Consider the following 19,270-nt stretch of genomic DNA (forward strand, 5'->3'; position numbering starts at 1 on the left):
AGGCACTCGGCAGCTCCTCTGCCCTAACTTCCAGTCTGAGACTGTCGGCAAAGCACAGCTGTCCTGAAACTGCTGTCGCATTATGGCTTCGGCTCTGCAATCAGTCATTTCTCCATCTGGTATGAACAGACAAATTGCTTGTGACTTGAATGTTGTTGCATCGCATCTGGTAGGACATGCCATTAGGTTTTACATCTTAGAAAATGTTAAAATCACAATATCAAAGTGAACAATTCTTATTTTTATGGGGTATTGCCAGGTTTCATATACGTGATTTATCCATCAACATTGTTATTATTTTCAAATTAATGTGCCCTTGAATCTTGAATCAAAAACATTAACATCTCTTCTGATGGTGAGGGCGGGGCAATCATAGCTTATTTTCAGAAACCTGTCACTCTAATGACATCTCCGCAATAAACAAACAACAACAATCCCACTATCCAATCAATTCCAGACAAAATTTCACCCTACAGTTTTTTTTTTTTTTTTGTTTGTTTTTTAATTTGTGAAACCATTTCACTCGGAAATAATAAATCATAATATAAGGTAAGAAAAGATCATCGTAATTTCAGTTTCATGCAGACTTTAGCAACAATGGACTTTGGGGCCTAAATATAGCTTTAAACGACCAGTATCCACTGTTATGTTTTATTATTGGGAAGGGATGCCTTTGACTGATTAGTAAATAATAGGAATTCAGAGGCCCCTTGCTCTTGTTTGTGACAGAGATGGGGCCTTCCATTACATAGGCTTGCATAGATGCATTAAAGAATCAGGGGCTCTTGTGTTTTTCCAGATGGGTGATTTACTGGGGGATGGGGTCTTCGATCCATTTGGGGGTGGGTCAGACTGCTTGGGGCCTCTGGGCATGTGCCCCACATGCTGATCTGTAATCTCAAACCCAACACATAAACAATACATCAGGACATGCCAGATCTGATAGTGAGTGGTTACACCTAGACATGAATGAAACATATTGCAGATGATGATCTTACACAATAGGAAAAACACATGTTCTGAACTGGTCCTGATGAAGATTACTGAATATTAGTCTGTTCCCACATCTTGCCAATGGAGCACATAATGGACTTTGTCAAATGATATTTACATAACAGCAGATAGGTATTCAAACATTATTTGCCAACTGAGCATGTTCGTGCCATGATCTTGTTCCATTGGGTCTCACATGTTAATCACTTGTAAATTTGCATGTACTAGAGATCATTTTAGCCGTTGCTCATTATCAGAGTTCTTTGTTGGACCAAGACTTATTGCTCAACAGACATGAACGTCTAGATCCACACACTCTCATAACTGTCTCACAAAGACAAGCCTTATTCTCTCAAGTATTCTTTTGATATACTGATAAACATGATGAAAACTGATTTTTGATCAGCCTACAGATTCCTGACTAAGGAGTTGAATATTCTTTTTAATGCAGTGCAAAAATGTCTTTAATGTCTGTCTGACTCTCTCTCTCTTTCTCTCTAAAACTCCACCCATCCACCTACAATGGTCCCCTCCCCATCCCTACCTGGTCCCCTCTTTTGAAAGAGCACACAATAGTGTAGGGGACAAAGGAAAAGAGCTGAGTGGGCAGCGCTGTGTATCTGTGCACTGGGGCCCTCTGTAGCCGGGACAGACTGGCTGAAGCTCTGCTTACATAGAACTGCTTTCTGCTCACTACAGCACATTCAGTCTCTCACTCTTATTCAGTTTTCTCTTTTAATGTCTGTCTGTCTGTCTGTAGTTTCTCTGTCCCAGAGGTACTGGGACTTCGAACAGACATAGCAGTGTGTGTGTGGAGAGAGGTTCTGGGACAGGTTGTGGGGTTGTCAAAATGTGTGTATATATATATATATATATATACACACACACACACAAAACCAATTAAAAGTTTTAGGTTGGTATGATTTTTTAAATGTTTTTAAAAGAAGTCTGCATTTATTTGATCCAAAAAAACAGCAAAAATATGCTGATTTGCTGAGAAACGTTTACTATTATCAATAGTTCAAAAAGTTGTGTAAAGATATGAATTAATACTTTTATTCAGCAAGGATTCATCAAATTGATCAAAACAGTATAGACATTTATAATATGATACAAAAGCCATTTGCTGAAAATTTAGCATTGGTCACAGTCAGAGGAATAAACTGCTGTCACAGATATTAAGGGTTTTTTTGTTTGTTTGTTTGTTTGTTTTTTCGTTTTCATGGTCTTTTAGTTTGTATTCATTCATTTCCTGGTAATGGGCTCTGGCGCACGGCGGTATTTCCGGTGAAGGTTTAAGGATGCTCGATAACTTCCGCCGAGTCCAATGCAATTCAGACAATTTATATTGAAATTTAAACTCCATGGTTATACTCAAGAAACGTTAGTCACAAAAACACACAAAACAGACACCCATCGTTGTGTTTATGCTTCTTTTTAAAATTATATTAAATAAACATAACTATATATAAAATTACATCTAAACGTATGAAAGTTTCATTTCAAAGACGGGAGGACAGTAAATTTTGAAGACTCTGCCATAATCCCGTTTTCCTCCGCTTTAATCTCCTCAACCGGAAACTGACGAGCATCCTTGCGTCAAATGCGGAACTGATGCGTGCATATAGGCCATTTCCTTGTCTAGTTTCCTGCCACTTATGAGTTGTCATAGAGATGAATTTATCCAGGTGTTTGTCATTATTTCCCAAATTTACATTTAGTTACATTTAGTTGCAGTCTTTTCCGCGTTCATTTGTCCGGTCATGTTAACGTGTAGAGGTTGTGTTAGTTTGCCTGCATTGTTTTGTGTATACTAGTGTGGATTATTAAAGAAATTGTGAAAAAGGTCTTACCTTCATATGCACGTTCTTACTTAAAATTAATTTTACAATTATTCCACAATATTACTGTTTTTGCTGTATTTTAGATCACATAACTGCAGCCTTGGAGAGCAGATAATACGTATTTATAATTTATATTTATTCTAAATAAATATTGAAATAAGTGTAGGCCTATGTATATTAGGCTATACAGTAGCTTCTGCACCTGACGCAGAGCACGAGGACTCAACTTCTTTGATTGACCCTTGCAAGGCCTGTTCCGAGTGGAATCAAAACCTCTGTATGACCCTGGCCACTGTACTGTAACTTAGTTTCAGGGTGTTACCAATCTTCTTATAGCCTAGGCCATCTTTGTGGAGAGCAACATTTCTAATTCTCAAATCCTAAGAGAGTTCTTTGCCATGAGGTGCCATGTTGAACATCCAGTGGTCGGTGTGAGAGAATTGTACCCTTTTTCCTTTCCCTCTCATATCTTTCTCTCTTACACACACTCTCCATCTCTCTCTCTCTCTCTCTCTCTCTCTCTCTCTCTATCCTCGACCTACTAAAAGATATTTATATTCCTCTCACAACCTCCTCAAGTCATCTCACTGGGACAAGCAAACTATTTCTGTTCTTTCTCTCCCTTCTCATTTTCACACCACCAAGTTCTACCTATCCTCCAGAAACAAGCTTTTGAAGGTCACCTAGCTGTTCCAGTTTAGACCACAAGAATTGTTGGTACAAAAATAGGATATAGAATGGATGTATTGTAGGAGATATACTAGATGCAGAGTCTCTCTGAAACCAAAAAGAATACACTGTGATAGCATTTTAATTAGTTTGACTTATATTACTGAAGAAACCAGGCTACCCTCAACACTAAAAACAGCTCTAGTAGTTCTCCTCAGAAACATACAGCATGAATAAATCAGGAGGGTGATCCTGCCTATGATATATCTGTTTGTTTGTTTTTTTCATTTGTGCGATGTAGTTTGATGTGAAGGTGTTACAGCTGTTATTAAGTGTCTTAGTGGATATTGTGAGTATCTGTGTTGTGATGGCTATCCAAACGATAGGAGAGAGGATTGAATAAATGAAGGAACACAAATGGTTTGACAAAATTGGCAAAAGAACTGAAAGGAAAATAGGAGAAGAAAGAATGGGAAATTGGATGGGAAGATGACAAGTAGGTTAGGCTCTGGATCCTTCACAGAATGCATTGTGTGGACAGTGTCAAATGATATATCTCTTACAAGGTGCTACAGATGGCTGCGCAAGTGTGTGTGTGGGGGGCAAGTTTTGCCTACATTGTGAGAACCAAATGTTCCCACAATGATATTAAACCACTGAAATCACTTACATTATGGGGAGCAGAATGCAGCCAATGCTCCCCGCAAAGAAAACAGCTCTATAAACATAGTAAATAATGTTATAGTGAAAATATAAAAATGCAGAAAGATTTCTGTGAGGTTTAGGAGTAAGATTATGTGATAGAAAATATCATTAACTCAGTAATAAATAAATAAATAAATAAATAGACCACACCGTCATAGAAAAACAAATGTGTGTGTGTAGGCTGGATTACATAATCTTTAGATTGTGCTATCACTCAGTAGAACACTAATCTAGCACCGATATCTTACAGTGGATACAACTACACAAAGAATTAAAACTGGGGAACAGATGAGAGGGGGAAGTGATGAGAAAAAGGACACACATTCTCGCGCTGAGTGCACAGGGCGCCGTTATTCCCTAAACGCACTCAGTTTAGACAAAGTTACATGAAATAACCCAGATATCCCCCCCAAAAAGTTCTGGCCTCAAACTTCGGCTAAGAACTATTTTAATCAATCACCGACCTAAAATAGCCATCTGAAACCAGGGCGCACAGACAGATACAATCCCTCTTTCTCATATACACAAGTTCATTAGAGCATCCCATTCTGAAATGTGTATAGTGACATTGATGCTGTTTTCAATCATAGTGTGCCCAGAGACACACACTGCATGATTCACTTGCTGGAGCAGTGACTTTGATACAAACTCAATCTCTGACCTCATTAGAAAGATAGAGTGGCAGAGGGATAGAGAGAAAGAGAATTAAACAACATAGAGAGGGAGAGAGAAACAGATAGAGAGTTTGAGGCTGTGCTGTAGATGAATCAGGTCAACTGAGATTTAGCAAGATGAAGCGTGTGAGGTTTGTTCTGCTCGTCTTTCTGCAGGTTGAAACGCAGATTTATGCATTCCAGAGTCAAAACAATTGGGATCTCCCAGTGACCAAATAATCACTGTATTTCATATATATATTTCGAACGACCATATCAATTCATTCAACTCCTTGTATGTGTGTCAGCAGGCGTTTTTAACTCACTAAGAGCATTTAAGACACTTGAATGTGTGCGTCCTATATTTTAGGCACCTCTGGACTTGCTGACCTCTTCATGTCAGAGCGCCTTTCTAATTATGCTAATTACGACTTAGGGCTGAGGCATGCAAACAAAGCCAGCATTATCTCGTGAGGATGATCTGTACACACAGTCACAATAATATGAGTGTACTATTATTAATAGGGCTGTGCAAAAAATTAATTGCGATTAATCGCATCCAAAATAAAAGTCTGTGTTTACATAATATATTTGTGTGTGCTGTATATAATTATTTTGTATATATAAATACACACACATGCATGTATATATTTAAGAAAATGTGTTATTCATTTATAAAATATTTATATAATATAGATTATGTATTTATAAATATATACAAAATTTAAGCGCAAATAATTCTTAAATATATACATGCATGCATAGGTATTTATATATACAAAATAATTATATACAGCACACACAAATATATTATGTAAACACAGACTTTTATTTTGGATGCGATTAATCGCAATTAACTTTTGCACAGCCCTAATTATTAATAACACATATATTTATCCATTTGAATATAACACCACATAACAGACTGTGCAGCTTACATAACCAAGTTATGTCTTTTGTATATTCAAATATCACTTGCCCCACCTCTCTCTCTTCTCTCTCTGCAACTGGAATAAGAACAGGCTGTCAGAACATGAGGTGTTTCTTGTTGCTATGCAACCGGTATATAGGAATATGGGATGGTGGTTATTCTGTGCTGTGTAAAACATAACCATTCAAATGCAGATCCATCTGCATCATCGGCACAATGAGGTAATGCATGTGAGATCCTTATATAAACATGTGACAGACTCTAAAGGATTGTTGTTCACTGGTGAGTCCTCTGAAAGATGCTGCAAATAGAACTGTAATTAGAGAAGAATTTTTTTTTTGCATAAATAATATGAATTTAAAAAGCACCACAAGAGCAGGTATTGTTATTTCAATGCATATAGTTCATATGTCGATTTATATTCTAAAATTCAGACTATATATAAATAAAATTATACAACAGTTGGTTTCAGTCCCTGATAGATGTGTGTTTGTGCCTTCCACGAAGACTGTCAGTCAGTGCATTAATGGTGGAAATTTCTCAGTGAATCTTTCTACGTCTTTTTATTGTTCATTTCTTATGCCAGTAAGTGATTTTGTTTGAGATATTGAACCATCCACTAAACAATTCGTTTGAACTCACTGATTAATTACGAAACAGAACAAGTGACTGACTGTGTCTGAAACCAAGCATCTCATTAAGTAGAGAATGCGAAAATCAATATGTATGATGAGTGGCCAATCAATAGCAACACTTTAAATTGTATGTATGGATATATATTGTTAAATAACAGTCACATTATCAGGGATGTCCAAACTCTGCCTATGCATACTATGCACACATGCATACTCTATTGAATGGTAAGCACAAAGTAAGTTCTTTATAGTACATACTTTGTGTGTGATTGCATATGCATACAGTGAGTCATTAATTGATTCAAACACATTCACACAATGGTTAACAACTTTGTATATTGTGCACGTTGATAACATGTCTGTTGTGGTCTAGACGGTAACCAGTAAAATAATCTGACACAGACACACAGGACAATTCAGAAACTAATAACAGCAGTCCCATTGAATGACAGTAAACACCTACAGTATTACCAACTACAAGAGATACAGTTAGATAAACAGATTGTCAAACTAAGGCTCTTCTCTATATACCTGATTAAGAACCGTGAGTCATACTGCACTGAGACAAAGAGAAAATATTTCTGAGCTGGACAATGACTCACAACAATAGACCTAATCACATGCTATAGGCCTATACTGAGGGAAGACAAAAAGAGAAAGATACAGGTGACAAGTGCAACGCCGAGGCTGATGAATGGAAGGATAAATAAGAAAGGACACAATTTACTTAAAAGTTAATATGTCGTTTCAGTCAAACTGTTACTAATATCATCATCAATAGCATCCCAGTGCAGCACCCACACAGTTGGGTTCACCGTGTGCTGCGGCGATGGCTGATGGCTCCCCCGAGTGGCTAAACTGATTTATAGCAGTTGATTTACATAATAACATTGTGTACTGAACTCGGCCTGACTTTAAATACTTCACTGTGATATTATTTAAATACTAAATAATATTACTGTGTCCTTGAGCAAACCACCAAACCGCTGGTATTCCCACAAAAATGTCTGCGTCACGTTATGTTCAAATCATCTGGCTACAATTTGACATCTATACAAATACGAGAGATGATAAAAGTACTTAATATAATAGATAAGAGCAGCGATCTATCTAACGGACACATGCATATTCCCAATGCAAATTAAATGGCACGTGTCCTCCTAACATTCAGTGTCACAGGACCTTTGGAGACAGTGCTACCGGTAGGCCTATTCCTTGCAAGCATAGTCCACCAACAGGTAAATGTGTTTATTAATTATTATGTTTCGGACATACCACTATACCTGCGATTTTAAAACAAAATTAGCCATTTGTGACATGAGTGTTATTAAAATGTTTCTGGCTGTTCGATAACAGAGGGGATTTAACATATGGTACATGGTATACATATGGAACAATGAACGAAGAACTATTACAGAAATCCTACAATCTGAAATATAATATATCTAAAGAAACATGATATTACTGTTCACATAATTCTATATCCTAGATATTAGGATAGTGATTTCTAAATATTTAAAAAAAAAAAAAAAAAAACATTCTAAGACATTAGGGCTTATTAAGTTGTTTAGCTCTAATCAGAATAATTGAATTCAAGCAGAACACCCATTCTTATCTGTAAAAATGTTTGATATAATTATGTTGAAAAAATGTATTAATATGCCAAAACAAAAAGCTTGAGACACCAGTGGACTGTTTTGGTTTTAGTTATAACTCTATTCAATACGATTAAATGGACCTTCATAAATAAAACTATTAAATCAGAAAGCTTTGCAGATACTTATATTGTATGGTCATATCTGGATCACAACATCCTAAAGATGCTACTAATTTATCCAAATCTGTGAGGAAACGCTAAACATTTCTTTAAAAAGCCAAGCAAAATTCACTTCAAAATCAACTTCTTTTATTGGCATGTTTAGCTGTATATATGATTTAAATATACATTTAAAAGTTAAAACTTAATTTGTACAAAGTCCTAAATAGCAACACGTTCTTCTGCGTTTTTACATGTTCTTAAAGGGATAGTTCACCCAAAAATGAAAATTTTGTTAGTAATTACTCACCCTCATTTTCTTCCAACCCCATTAGACGTTCATTCATCTTCAGAACTCAAATTAAGATATTTTTGATGAAATCTGAGAGCTGGATCATTCCTCCAATTTCTAAGGGATTGAAACTGGCCAGCCCAAAAGTTATTAAAGACATTGTTAAAATAGTCAGAGTGACTACAGTGGCTCAATCTTAAGTTTATCAAGCGACGAGAGTTAGTGCACAAGTTTCAATCCCTTAAGAAGCCTATGGAGGAGTGATCCAGCTCTCAGATTTCATCAAAAATATGTGTTCCAGAGATGAACAAAACAGGGTTGGAACAACATGAGGTTGAGTAATTGATTAACAGAATTTTCATTTTTGGGTGAACTATCCCTTTAACCCGACTATGCATAATAATCTGTCAATGCACGTGAAACCTCTTTTAACCGCAAACTCTGATTTCGCCCAGCATGTAACCACATTAACCGGTTTATTGAAGTGTGTAGACCTTACTGTGGATTTAAAGGGATAGTGCACCCAAAAATGAAATTTTTTTAAATAGAGTGAGCGTTTTGCTGTAATGGAGTTGGTAATGTATGGCGTTGCAGCACAAGAGGTGGTACAGTCAAAATGCTACATCTGTAACTGCAGGAGAGAATAATATATGAGCCGTAAGTCTTCTAAGATTAGTTGCAATTACTCTTCGGCTTTAATGCTTTATTTAACATCACAGCCGACATAAATTAAATACGAAAATTATTACGTTTTGACGTCACTACAGGGAAATAACCTGATTTATTAATAAAGCCTCGTAAAGTGCAATCAAATATGAATGAACCCTTTTAAAATTGTGGAGGCTTTAAAGAGTAATTGTGGGAGTTATTTGCATGTTCCACACAGGCCATACAAAGAGAGAAAGACAAGATGGCTTCCAGATATGTCTGTGCTCTGATCATCACAGGTTGGTGGCTACACATCACAGTAAATTCATAATAACAGCAAAATCATTCAAATGAATCCCTTTTCCTTCTTACTGATCTATTCAGTACTATGTTTTTAGGGGTGATCAGTGTGACTGGACTGTTGGCATCTTGGACGAAGGGGTACGAATTTTATAGTTCTTTAAAATATGTGACAGCCCTGAAAGAATTCTTCACTTACAGGTTTTCTGTGCTTGTCTAGGTTTGAACAAACTGAGATTAAAATGAAGTCTTCGACTTCCATAAATCTATTCACAACCAGCTCAAATGCAGCTCAAACAGAGACTACAACATTAGCGGGTGGATTAGCTGTGACTGAAGGTGTCTTGAACACGCAGAAGGCACAAGTAATCACAAACTTTCCTGGGACTGCCTCAGTGAAAAAAATGTCGGGAACATCTGTGATATCAAGAGCATCGTCTGCCGTTGCTTTAGCTGAACTCTCTCGGCAAACAACAGCTGATTCAGCAGCAGTGAGTGCAGCTGGGTCAGTGGAAACTACAGCTGGGGGAACAATCACCATGTCTGAGACGAAATTTAAGACACCCATTTTACCTGTAACAACAAAGGCAGAAACTCTAGAAACAGCTAAATCAACTCCAGGTGAAACAGTCACCGAATGTACACAAATAAAAGAAAGTACCGATGAGGAAACATGGACAAATACAGATCAAAAAACACCCACACCTGAGAGAATACTTGTTAGTGATTTTAAACAAACACATAAAAGTGAAACAGACGAGGGGATATCTGGGAAACCTACAGAAGTAGGCATCACAGTACTACAACAAGAATCAGGGACAACCAGTTTTGCTAAAACTACAACTACAGCTCATATCAAAAGTGCAATTCCGATACCTGAACCAATGACAGACGGTGCAACACATTTCATTACCACTAAATTAATAACTTCAAAAATTACATCTGAAAAAAAAGCAACAACAAAAATTAAATCAGCCGTAACATTCAATACTGCAGCATTTATAACTGAAACAAAAGCGGCACCAAGCACAATCATAAAAATACTAAAAACAACAGGAAAAAAGCCATCTAAAGTTGAAACAACCACAGTTAGACCACAAGAATCTGCTCAAGCTATAAAAACTTTAAATTGTCCAACAAAAATAAATGAAGCTACTGGTATAAATCGTATTACTATGATTCAACCTGCTAAAGGAACCAAAGAAAAAACAGTGGGAAAGCGATTAAGTACAGCAGGTACAGGGATAACAATAAAAGGCAGACGTGGCCAGGCGAAGATACCCCTGTCCCATGATAAAACTTTGTATGCTGCCATCACTCTGGGTTGCATCCTAGTTATTTGTGCCCTGTTAGCTCTTTTTGTGTTTATAAAGGATTTTATTGGGTACTAAGATATGCAGCCCATACAAATGTTGATTAATAATATCATGAATTAAAAATTAGTATTTGTTTTGGAATGTTAATAAACAACTAATTGAATGAATAACTAGGTCATTAATATGAATTCAAAATATGATTTCTGATTTTGTTTCCGCAGCATAAGATCTTAAAAGGGCACTACAACCAAAAGTGAAAATTCTCTCAACATTTACTTTATTTCATTCCAAACATGTAGGACTTTTTTTTCTTCTTCTGTGGGACACAAAAAAAGATATTCTGGTTTTGTCCACAGAATAAAGGTCAATGGTTGCCCAAACTGTTCAGTTACCAACATTCTTCAGAATATTTTATGGAGAATCCCCACAAAGATATCGAACCAGACGTATGTATGTATACGTAGGCCTATATGTAGTCTTGCTCTTGGAACAGCATGAGGGTGAGTAAATGATAGAATTTTTAGGTCAAGCATGAAGTATCCCTTTGTGTTAGTTTTTAGCATGTGCTTGTAATATGCATATTATTTTCTACAATTACTTTTTATCGAACTTAAACATGACCAGACTCGCCAATATAAATACAACCAATATAAAGAGATAATCTAATAATCTACTATCCACAACTACAATTGCTTGTTTTGTTAAGCAGAGGTACATAAAGACACAAGTCTAATCCTGAAATTGAGTTCTATTCCTATTTGCTTTCCCTCTCTGCTTAACGTTACCCTAATACAACACGATACCAGATCTTATATTCCTTGTTATTACAAAAATGTTACATTAAGAGGGGACGTACAGACTATGGGGGAAGTGTGCCTAAGGCCACTCATTCAAAGCAAGAATTTAATTACCTGTAAATTGTATTGATGCACAAAATCTAACTGCGAACATTCTCAGCCCGCGATATGTGTCCACTGGTTGGCGGAATGCCGAAGTTAGCTGCTACTAGTAACTTAACGGATCGGTCACCTGCGTTAGATAGTAGTTTGTTTAGTTGCAAGCTGGGCTATAATAGGTTCTTGACCAAACAATTATTTACACGATTCAAGAATGGCATTGTTGTTTGAAATGTAAACAGATGTTGTGAGCCCATAACTTCAACGGAATACAACAAACAGTGGATGTCAGTTGATAATGTAGCCCTGTACGCTATGATAATATGGCCTCGTTGGCGCAGTAGGCAGCGCGTCAGTCTCATAATCTGAAGGTCGTGAGTTCGAGCCTCACACGGGGCAAATATTTTTTTAAATGTAAATTTAAAATATTATAACTGATAGCTAAATGTTAAATATATAAATATAGACCTACAATGACATTTCCGCATGTCACTTCCGCTCATGTCGGGGTCCTAGTTTGGCCATCTGCGATTGGTTAGTATTTTTAATGAGTTAAAAACTACAATCCGATTGGTTCAGCTACGTTAGAGCTGTCCCGCGATTTGCCTAAGACTATTGACAAATAAAACATACGTTTGTGAAAATATATGATCAAACCAGAATTGCCAACAAATTCTATTTGACTATATATAATGACTTAATAGCGTACATAAAAGAAGCGTATACTCTATCGATGGAGATCGATCGACAACAACACGAAAAACGCGTTCGGCCCACCATCTACCCGCAGCATGAGTTTTTCAAGTCGACCGTTATTTAGAGCTTATTTAGATCTGCCTCTATGTAATTTTTCCTTTTTATTAAAAATATTCACAAATCTATTAGCTATAGCATGAAACACTGATATTCCGATTGTCAAATATGTGCAAGTGGATGCGTTTTGTTGTTTAAACATCTTTATGGCCAGTGAACTGGGAGAAGAATAGGGTCAATGTAAATCTACTTACACAATGTGTATCTGAAATGAAAAAAAACGTGTCATTATTGCCACTTACATAGACATCCGAGTGTATTTTACAAACTCAAAATCATTGTTTTGCTAGTACTCATGTGTATTTATGTCTAAAAGCTAAAATAAACATTATGTGGTTGAAAACGCTCAATCCTATGTTCCGATCACACTGGTGTGATCGTACGCTCCAGGGACCAGCCAAGACTGATCACACTGGTGACCTTCATCTACATCATCGGCAGAAAGAGAGAGAAACTGGAAATGCATTAAAGATTGATGATATGGGGGAAAAAACATCAAAAATATAATTGCTTTATAAAAGTGAGAGGTTTATGAAAGATAGACTACAGTCTACTGCCCTCTAGTGCCAGAAACAAAATAGATTGTTTTTGCCACTAGGCGGAGGAAGAACACTAGAAATTATTAGTGTGTTTATACCTATACTAACATTTGACTCGCTGGAAAATTAATTTTACAAAATGTGAAGAAAATTGTTCATTAGCCTCAGATGTGTTTTTAACAAGTGCTTGAATGTTATTTTACAACAAGTTACACAAATACATTTTAGACTTCAGTTTGGCACGTTGTTATGAAAAGCTCTGTGTACACAGGTTGTTATTGACAGCCTGCAGTGCAAACCAGCACATCATACAAATCTAAGAGCCAACCATTTTGTTCATCGTAGTTGCACTATGTGTTGTAGCAACTCTATTACTATTCCTGCTAAATCAGAAAGCATCTCGGAATGCTACTTTCTGAAAGGACCTTAAGTAATCCCAGTTCTTAGGTTGGGTTTCAAACACTTTAGAAAAGAATACAAGGCACTTCTTCCGCTCCAAAAAAAAGTTAAAAAGCCTTTATTCACATCATGGCTAATCACAATAGATGCATTAAAAATAGCTAACACTGCACACTGATGGATTTCAGCCTTCCGCCTGCCTCGGAGTCTGTCAGGTGTGCTGGTACTTGACCTTTCACCCTTTGTCTGAGCAGTTGATACTACAGCTGGTCTTTAGTAAATTAATGAGTGTATTGATGCCATTTTCAAAGCAGCTGTCATTACTCAAAGGAAAATTATTCTAGCTAACTTGTGACATCAAGTGGTTGATATGATTAAGAGTGGGACTAATATTCTGTGTTCACTTAGGGATAATATCTGACATATACCAAATAACCAAGCTGACAAGCAAGGCTTCCCACCCTGTGTTTTCATAGTGCAATAATTATCTCCCATTTTCTCAGCCTTATTGTTTGGAAATTTACATAAGCATTTTGCTGGATCCCAACTGTAATTAATTAAACAAACAAAAAATTAAAGATAGAGAGAGAATCAGTCAGCTAGCACTCAGCATTGAGGGTTTGACTTATTTTATTATTATTATTAATTAATTAATCTTCATTTCTTTGGTAGATGTCATCTTTTCGTACTGCTATAGTATTGCGGTTCTGTAGTTAAGTCTGTTTTTTTGTGTGTGAAAAATAACTTCTCACAGTTGTGTCTCATAAAGAAAGCAAAAAGTATTTAAGAAACTGAAAACAAACTTTTTCATTTCGCTTCAGTAGAACATTTTTTTTTTTTTTTTTGCACAAATTAAATGGTTTAGAAAACCAAAACCATCATTGCCATCTGTCAATGGACTTCATATAAACACGCTAATATGCTCAGTGCAGCCAAAGAAAGATGACCATGGCTGCATTATCAAATAAAGAACACAATGTACAACACAAATGAATAGAACTAAACACTATCAATGGTGAACAAAAACAGACATTAATACAAACAAAGAAATATCACAAAAATCAAATGATCGTTGATATCAAACTGTTTGACAGAGGGCCGAAAGCAATAAGAAAAAAAATAATCGCTTTAATTCTTACAAAGTTAGAGAAACAGAAAACGCACAATATTTAACAAAATGGTGAGCTATAATAAAGTTAGCCATAACGTGCTGAGCTGCAAAATAATAAAAAGAGCTCACTTAAGTTAAAAGACATGTCATCCAATGACAATCCCTCCTCCAACACAACAACAAACACATTTTCAAATGGGTGCAAACAGATTAGGAGGGATGTGAATAAAAGTATACAATAAAAGCAACATAACCTATTAATATTTAAGTTAATGATTAATTTCCAAAATGATAAACAGGACACGAGGAAGTGAAACGTGGTTAAATGCTCAAAATGTTCTGCAGTTATACTACATTTGATGACGTGTATTAGTGGTGGCGTATCAAATTTATGTATGTACATGAGAGAAAGTGTGTGGGCTGCGGAACTGTTGAGCCCTAGCGCGTATACACACGTTAGGTTGGCGTGCAACAAATCCCTGTTTACAGTGACATCTGAATGAACCATGGGTGTTAATACAGCGTGCATTCTTGCAGGGGCTCGACCTTGTCCCCCGGCCCGCACACTCATCAATATCTAGAGGAAGAGAGAGAGAGAGAGCCTTAAATTAAGTCTGTCCGTACATTTACAAGTGATTAAATATGTCGATTTCAGTAGCATGACTTCTGTGCTTGACTATCTGCATTAATACTCGCCTGTGCAGCGTGTTCGCGAGTGGTCCAGTACATATCCAGTATTGCACTCACACATCGTACCCAGATAGGACCGCACACACCGTCCATTAGCGCAGCTACACTCGTCTGAGTCTTCTTCTGAACTGTCTCCCTCTGAACACACGAGAGTGACAGAACTGATCGTGAATCAATGCCAGTTTTGAGTCAATCTGTTTAGTTCAAAGTCAATTACACTGTCAAGGTCACCTGGGTTGTAGGAGAAAGCTGCCAGGAAGTCCCCCTCTCCATCAGACTCGGTCTCCAAATGCATCTCACATAACCTGTTAAAAAGCACTGCGCACACACACCAGAACTAAGTAAAGGAACTTTATTTTTGCAATTTTTTTTTACTTGAATATAACATTCATTAAATGTTTTTATATGTCATTGTATTTAATCAAAAAGGTGCTCAAATGTACAATGCAACTGCATTTTTATGTTAACTTTTTTCTTTGCAACAAAGTCTAAATCCGACCTTAACGCATAATAATTTCAGCTTTCTCTACTTGCTTCACCAAACACAAATGTGGAATGAATCAATAAATTAATTAAGCATTTATATAGTGCTTTTGTGATGAATCAGACCTCTGTGGCTCTCTCTGATGGCCACCGGAGGGCACCCTCACCTGAGTATTGACTTTTCCCATGCTGATCTGCTCTACTTAAGCAACATTCATAGTCATACTCATTTCGAAGTCTTGTTTGGTCCCGACTGACATTTCTAAGCGTTTACCTAGATATTGACCTTTCTGTGATTGATCTTGGGATTGTTAGACTACGGTTGATTCCCTGTCCTGACTCTTGCCGGTATTGTTTCTGTTTCCGCTCAGCCTCTGAGCCAAGTGAAAACATGGAGGTTATTATGAGGAGGCCATGATTGATAAAGGCCAATGGAGGGAATGTGGCCAGGAAGAGAAGTGTAATGGGATTTTTAATGACCACAGAGAGTCAATGCTTTGTTAGATTAAGAAAGATTTACAGTCACCTTTGATGAATTTTAATCTAACTGACCCCAATCTTTTGGATGGGTAGTGTAAATATAATAATAAAAAAAAAAATATATATATATATATATATATATATATATATATATATTACACATGGATACATGTAAAAATAAAACAGAAAATTCAACACTGCTAAATTGTTTTAATGTTATTTACAATACCATTCAAAACTTTTGGGTCGGTTAGGGGTTTTTTTTTTTTCAAAGAAAGACATTAATACCTTTATTTAGCAAGGATGCATACAATTGATCAAAAGTGACTGTAAAGCTTTCTTAATCTAACAAAGGATTTCTATTTCAAAAGATCCATAAAAATCTATTCATCAAAGAATCTTAAAGAATTTTGACAAGACTTTCCACAAAAACATCGAGGAGCACAACAGTTATTAACAATGATAACACTGAGAAATGCACCGAATCAGCATATCAGAATGATTTCTGAAGAATCATGACGCTGACGACTAAAGTAATGATGCTGAAAATACATCTTTTCCATTTACATTTTAAAATATATTCAAATAGAAAACAGTTATTTTAAATTACAATAATGTTTCCCAATATGACTGTTTTTACTGTATTTTTGATCAAATAAAATCATTTGAAATTTAACTGAACACTTCGTTTGAAACATTTTATTTTGAAAAATATTTATCTGAATTTTATTTGCTCTGATTTCACCCCTTTGAAATTATTTTACTTTAGAAACCGACATAATATTGTATAAAAACAACAACAAAAAACATTCCTAATTTTAACCATGTCGATAGCTTGTTTCACCACCCTATGTGAACCTGAGAAAAGGAGATATATTCAATTTACCCATTCTTCCTGCTGATGCTTCACGTCTTAAATTGCCTGTAGCCTAAACTTTTGTCTCCTTAAAGGCTGGCTTTAATGGTTCGGAAGCTTATAAAAATGTATTTCCATTTTTTTTAGCTTGTTTGCTGTACCCATTGTCAAACAGCAGCTTTTAGGCATTTTTCTGTCTTTTGTTATATTTTATAAGGAGGCAGCCTCTCGCAATGCAAAGTCAATGGGGACAGGTTGGATTGTTTCCCCCCAGCGTGGGCGTGGCCTAAATAAGCTCTGTCTCTACACAGGCTCAGCTGTTATTCCTATCCTGAGTAGCCCAGATGTTACCATGTGAATATTTAACTTGTATTTTTCGACCTGAATTTGAGCAGTATTTTATCTGAAATTCTGTATTCTGTATCTGAATTTGTGAGCATTGAAAAGTATGAATTTAAATTCAGGTTTTTAAAATGGAAATCAAGAATTTTCATAGACCTGTTTACATTTCAGAGGTAAAATCGAATGCATGGTTTCCAAAGTGAAATAATTTCAAAAGGGGTGAATTCAGAGCAAATAAATTCAAAATAAAATATTTCAAAACAAAGTATTCAGTGGCTGTTAAATTTCAAATAGTAATGTCTCTTATTTGCTTCCATTGGTGAGCATTAGAGACTTCTTTGCAATACCTGAATTTCTATTAGGACAGGTCCTGCACTCTGGGCCCCAGCCTCGACCGTAGTGACAGCAGCACTCAGAGTACGTCACCGTTAGCTCATTCCGCGGCATCGTGCACATGAGATCCTCGTCGACCTCCTGGAAACATATGTCCTTATGCGCTGCAGTGCGGTCTGAGAAAGACAGAGATGAGGAGATGATGGAGGACATAAAAATATAAACAAAATACACAGGGTTCACAGAAGGAGAAAGACATGGAAAAGTAAGTGGAAACGAAGCCAACTCGAAGGCTAACACAGCTAAAACATCTTAAATGCTCAGCAGTCATGTGGTCAACCGACACCTAGAGCAAAAGCTTCAGGACTGGCAAGCCACATGAAGGCTAAACAAGTAACAAGATCTTTTTCAACCCATCACAAGTCTGCATGCTGGTTACTTGTGATACCCACCATCATAGACGCATTGCTTGAGGGCTGCACTGAAGGTGAGTGGCTGCTCGCAAATGCAGTGGAAGGAGCCGGGAGTGTTGACACATCTCCCGTTCCTACAGTAGGAGGGATCCTCACACTCATTCACATCTGAAAGGTGCACCACAGACACACCCGTTACTAAAGAGATAGACAGAGAGAAGGACAGATAGAGAGAAAAAAAGAAGGAGGGAGGAAGACAAGGAGAGAGATATCAGAAGCACACAGTCTTGGTGAGAACTTTAATAAATGCTTGGAGTTATTTCATCTTCACTATTCCAGGGACAACGGTCAAATTCTCGGCCACGTTAAAAATGTGCTTTACCTTTTGAACGCTACATTGTAAAAATTTGTGGCATCTGTTATTATGGCGGTGATGATCTCGTGAATCTATACTCACCCGCATGTTCCTCAGGTGTGACACAGCTGTTGCGGTCGGTGGCTAGAATCCAGGGAGGAGTGCAGAGGCAATAATAGGAATCTTGGGTATTTACACAGTGGCCATTTTTGCAATTAGCAGGGTCCTGACATTCATCCACACCTACAGCAAAAACATTTTTGAAACAGTGAAACATGACCAGTAAAAGATTAGATCATAACGTAATGGAAATACTTGAGTCTACAATTATTAAATAATGGTTAACATTTACATTACATTTGTATTTAATTTATAATTACAGCAAAAATATATGACCGTTCAAAAGTTTGGGGTCAGTGAGATGTTTTTGAAAGAAGTCTCTTAAGCTCACCAAGTGGCTGCATTTGTTTGATTAAACACACAGTAAAATTGTGAAATATTATTACAATGTAAAATAACTATTTTCTGTTTGAATATATGTGGCCCTGGACCCTGGAGATTTATTCATCATCTTAAATCATCTTTCCATTTATATATGGTTTGTTAGGATAGGATAATATTCGGCAGAGGTACAACTATTTGAAAATTTAGAATCTGAGTTTACCAAAATAAAAAAATTAAATCGAAACATTGAGAAATTCACCTTTAAAGTTGTCAATTTTTGTATGCGATTTTACTGCATCCAATCACAAAAATGTTTTAGGAAATTTAGGACATTTACAAAATATCTTCATGGGAAAATAGTTACGAAACTCTGT

General features: G+C 36.5%; 1 protein-coding gene and 1 non-coding gene across 4 annotated transcripts in view; one reads left to right on the forward strand and one right to left on the reverse strand.

Annotated features, from left to right (window-relative positions):
* Positions 1 to 11,964: 11,964 nt before the first annotated feature.
* trnam-cau (transfer RNA methionine (anticodon CAU)) lies at positions 11,965 to 12,037 on the forward strand. Its single transcript has one exon. It is a non-coding gene; the product is annotated as a tRNA-Met (tRNA).
* A 1,447-nt stretch (positions 12,038 to 13,484) lies between these two features.
* Positions 13,485 to 19,270, reverse strand: part of ltbp3 (latent transforming growth factor beta binding protein 3) — a 51,857-nt gene continuing 46,071 nt past the window's right edge. For 2 of the 3 annotated variants that reach the window (XM_089130236.1, XM_039650048.2), the window contains 6 exons: positions 18,555 to 18,695; positions 18,137 to 18,295; positions 17,699 to 17,860; positions 15,422 to 15,508; positions 15,197 to 15,328; positions 13,485 to 15,077 (listed from right to left, as the gene is read on the reverse strand). In XM_089130236.1, the coding sequence (XP_088986362.1) occupies positions 14,890 to 15,077; positions 15,197 to 15,328; positions 15,422 to 15,508; positions 17,699 to 17,860; positions 18,137 to 18,295; positions 18,555 to 18,695 (869 nt within the window). In that variant the 3' untranslated portion in view covers positions 13,485 to 14,889. The remainder of the gene's footprint in view (positions 15,078 to 15,196; positions 15,329 to 15,421; positions 15,509 to 17,698; positions 17,861 to 18,136; positions 18,296 to 18,554; positions 18,696 to 19,270) is intronic. The other variant, XM_039650049.2, reaches the window with a different exon arrangement.

Source organism: Pimephales promelas, chromosome 4 (assembly GCF_988280905.1).
Source record: "Pimephales promelas chromosome 4, fPimPro1.hap1.1, whole genome shotgun sequence".
In the NCBI taxonomy this organism is placed as follows: domain Eukaryota; kingdom Metazoa; phylum Chordata; class Actinopteri; order Cypriniformes; family Leuciscidae; genus Pimephales; species Pimephales promelas.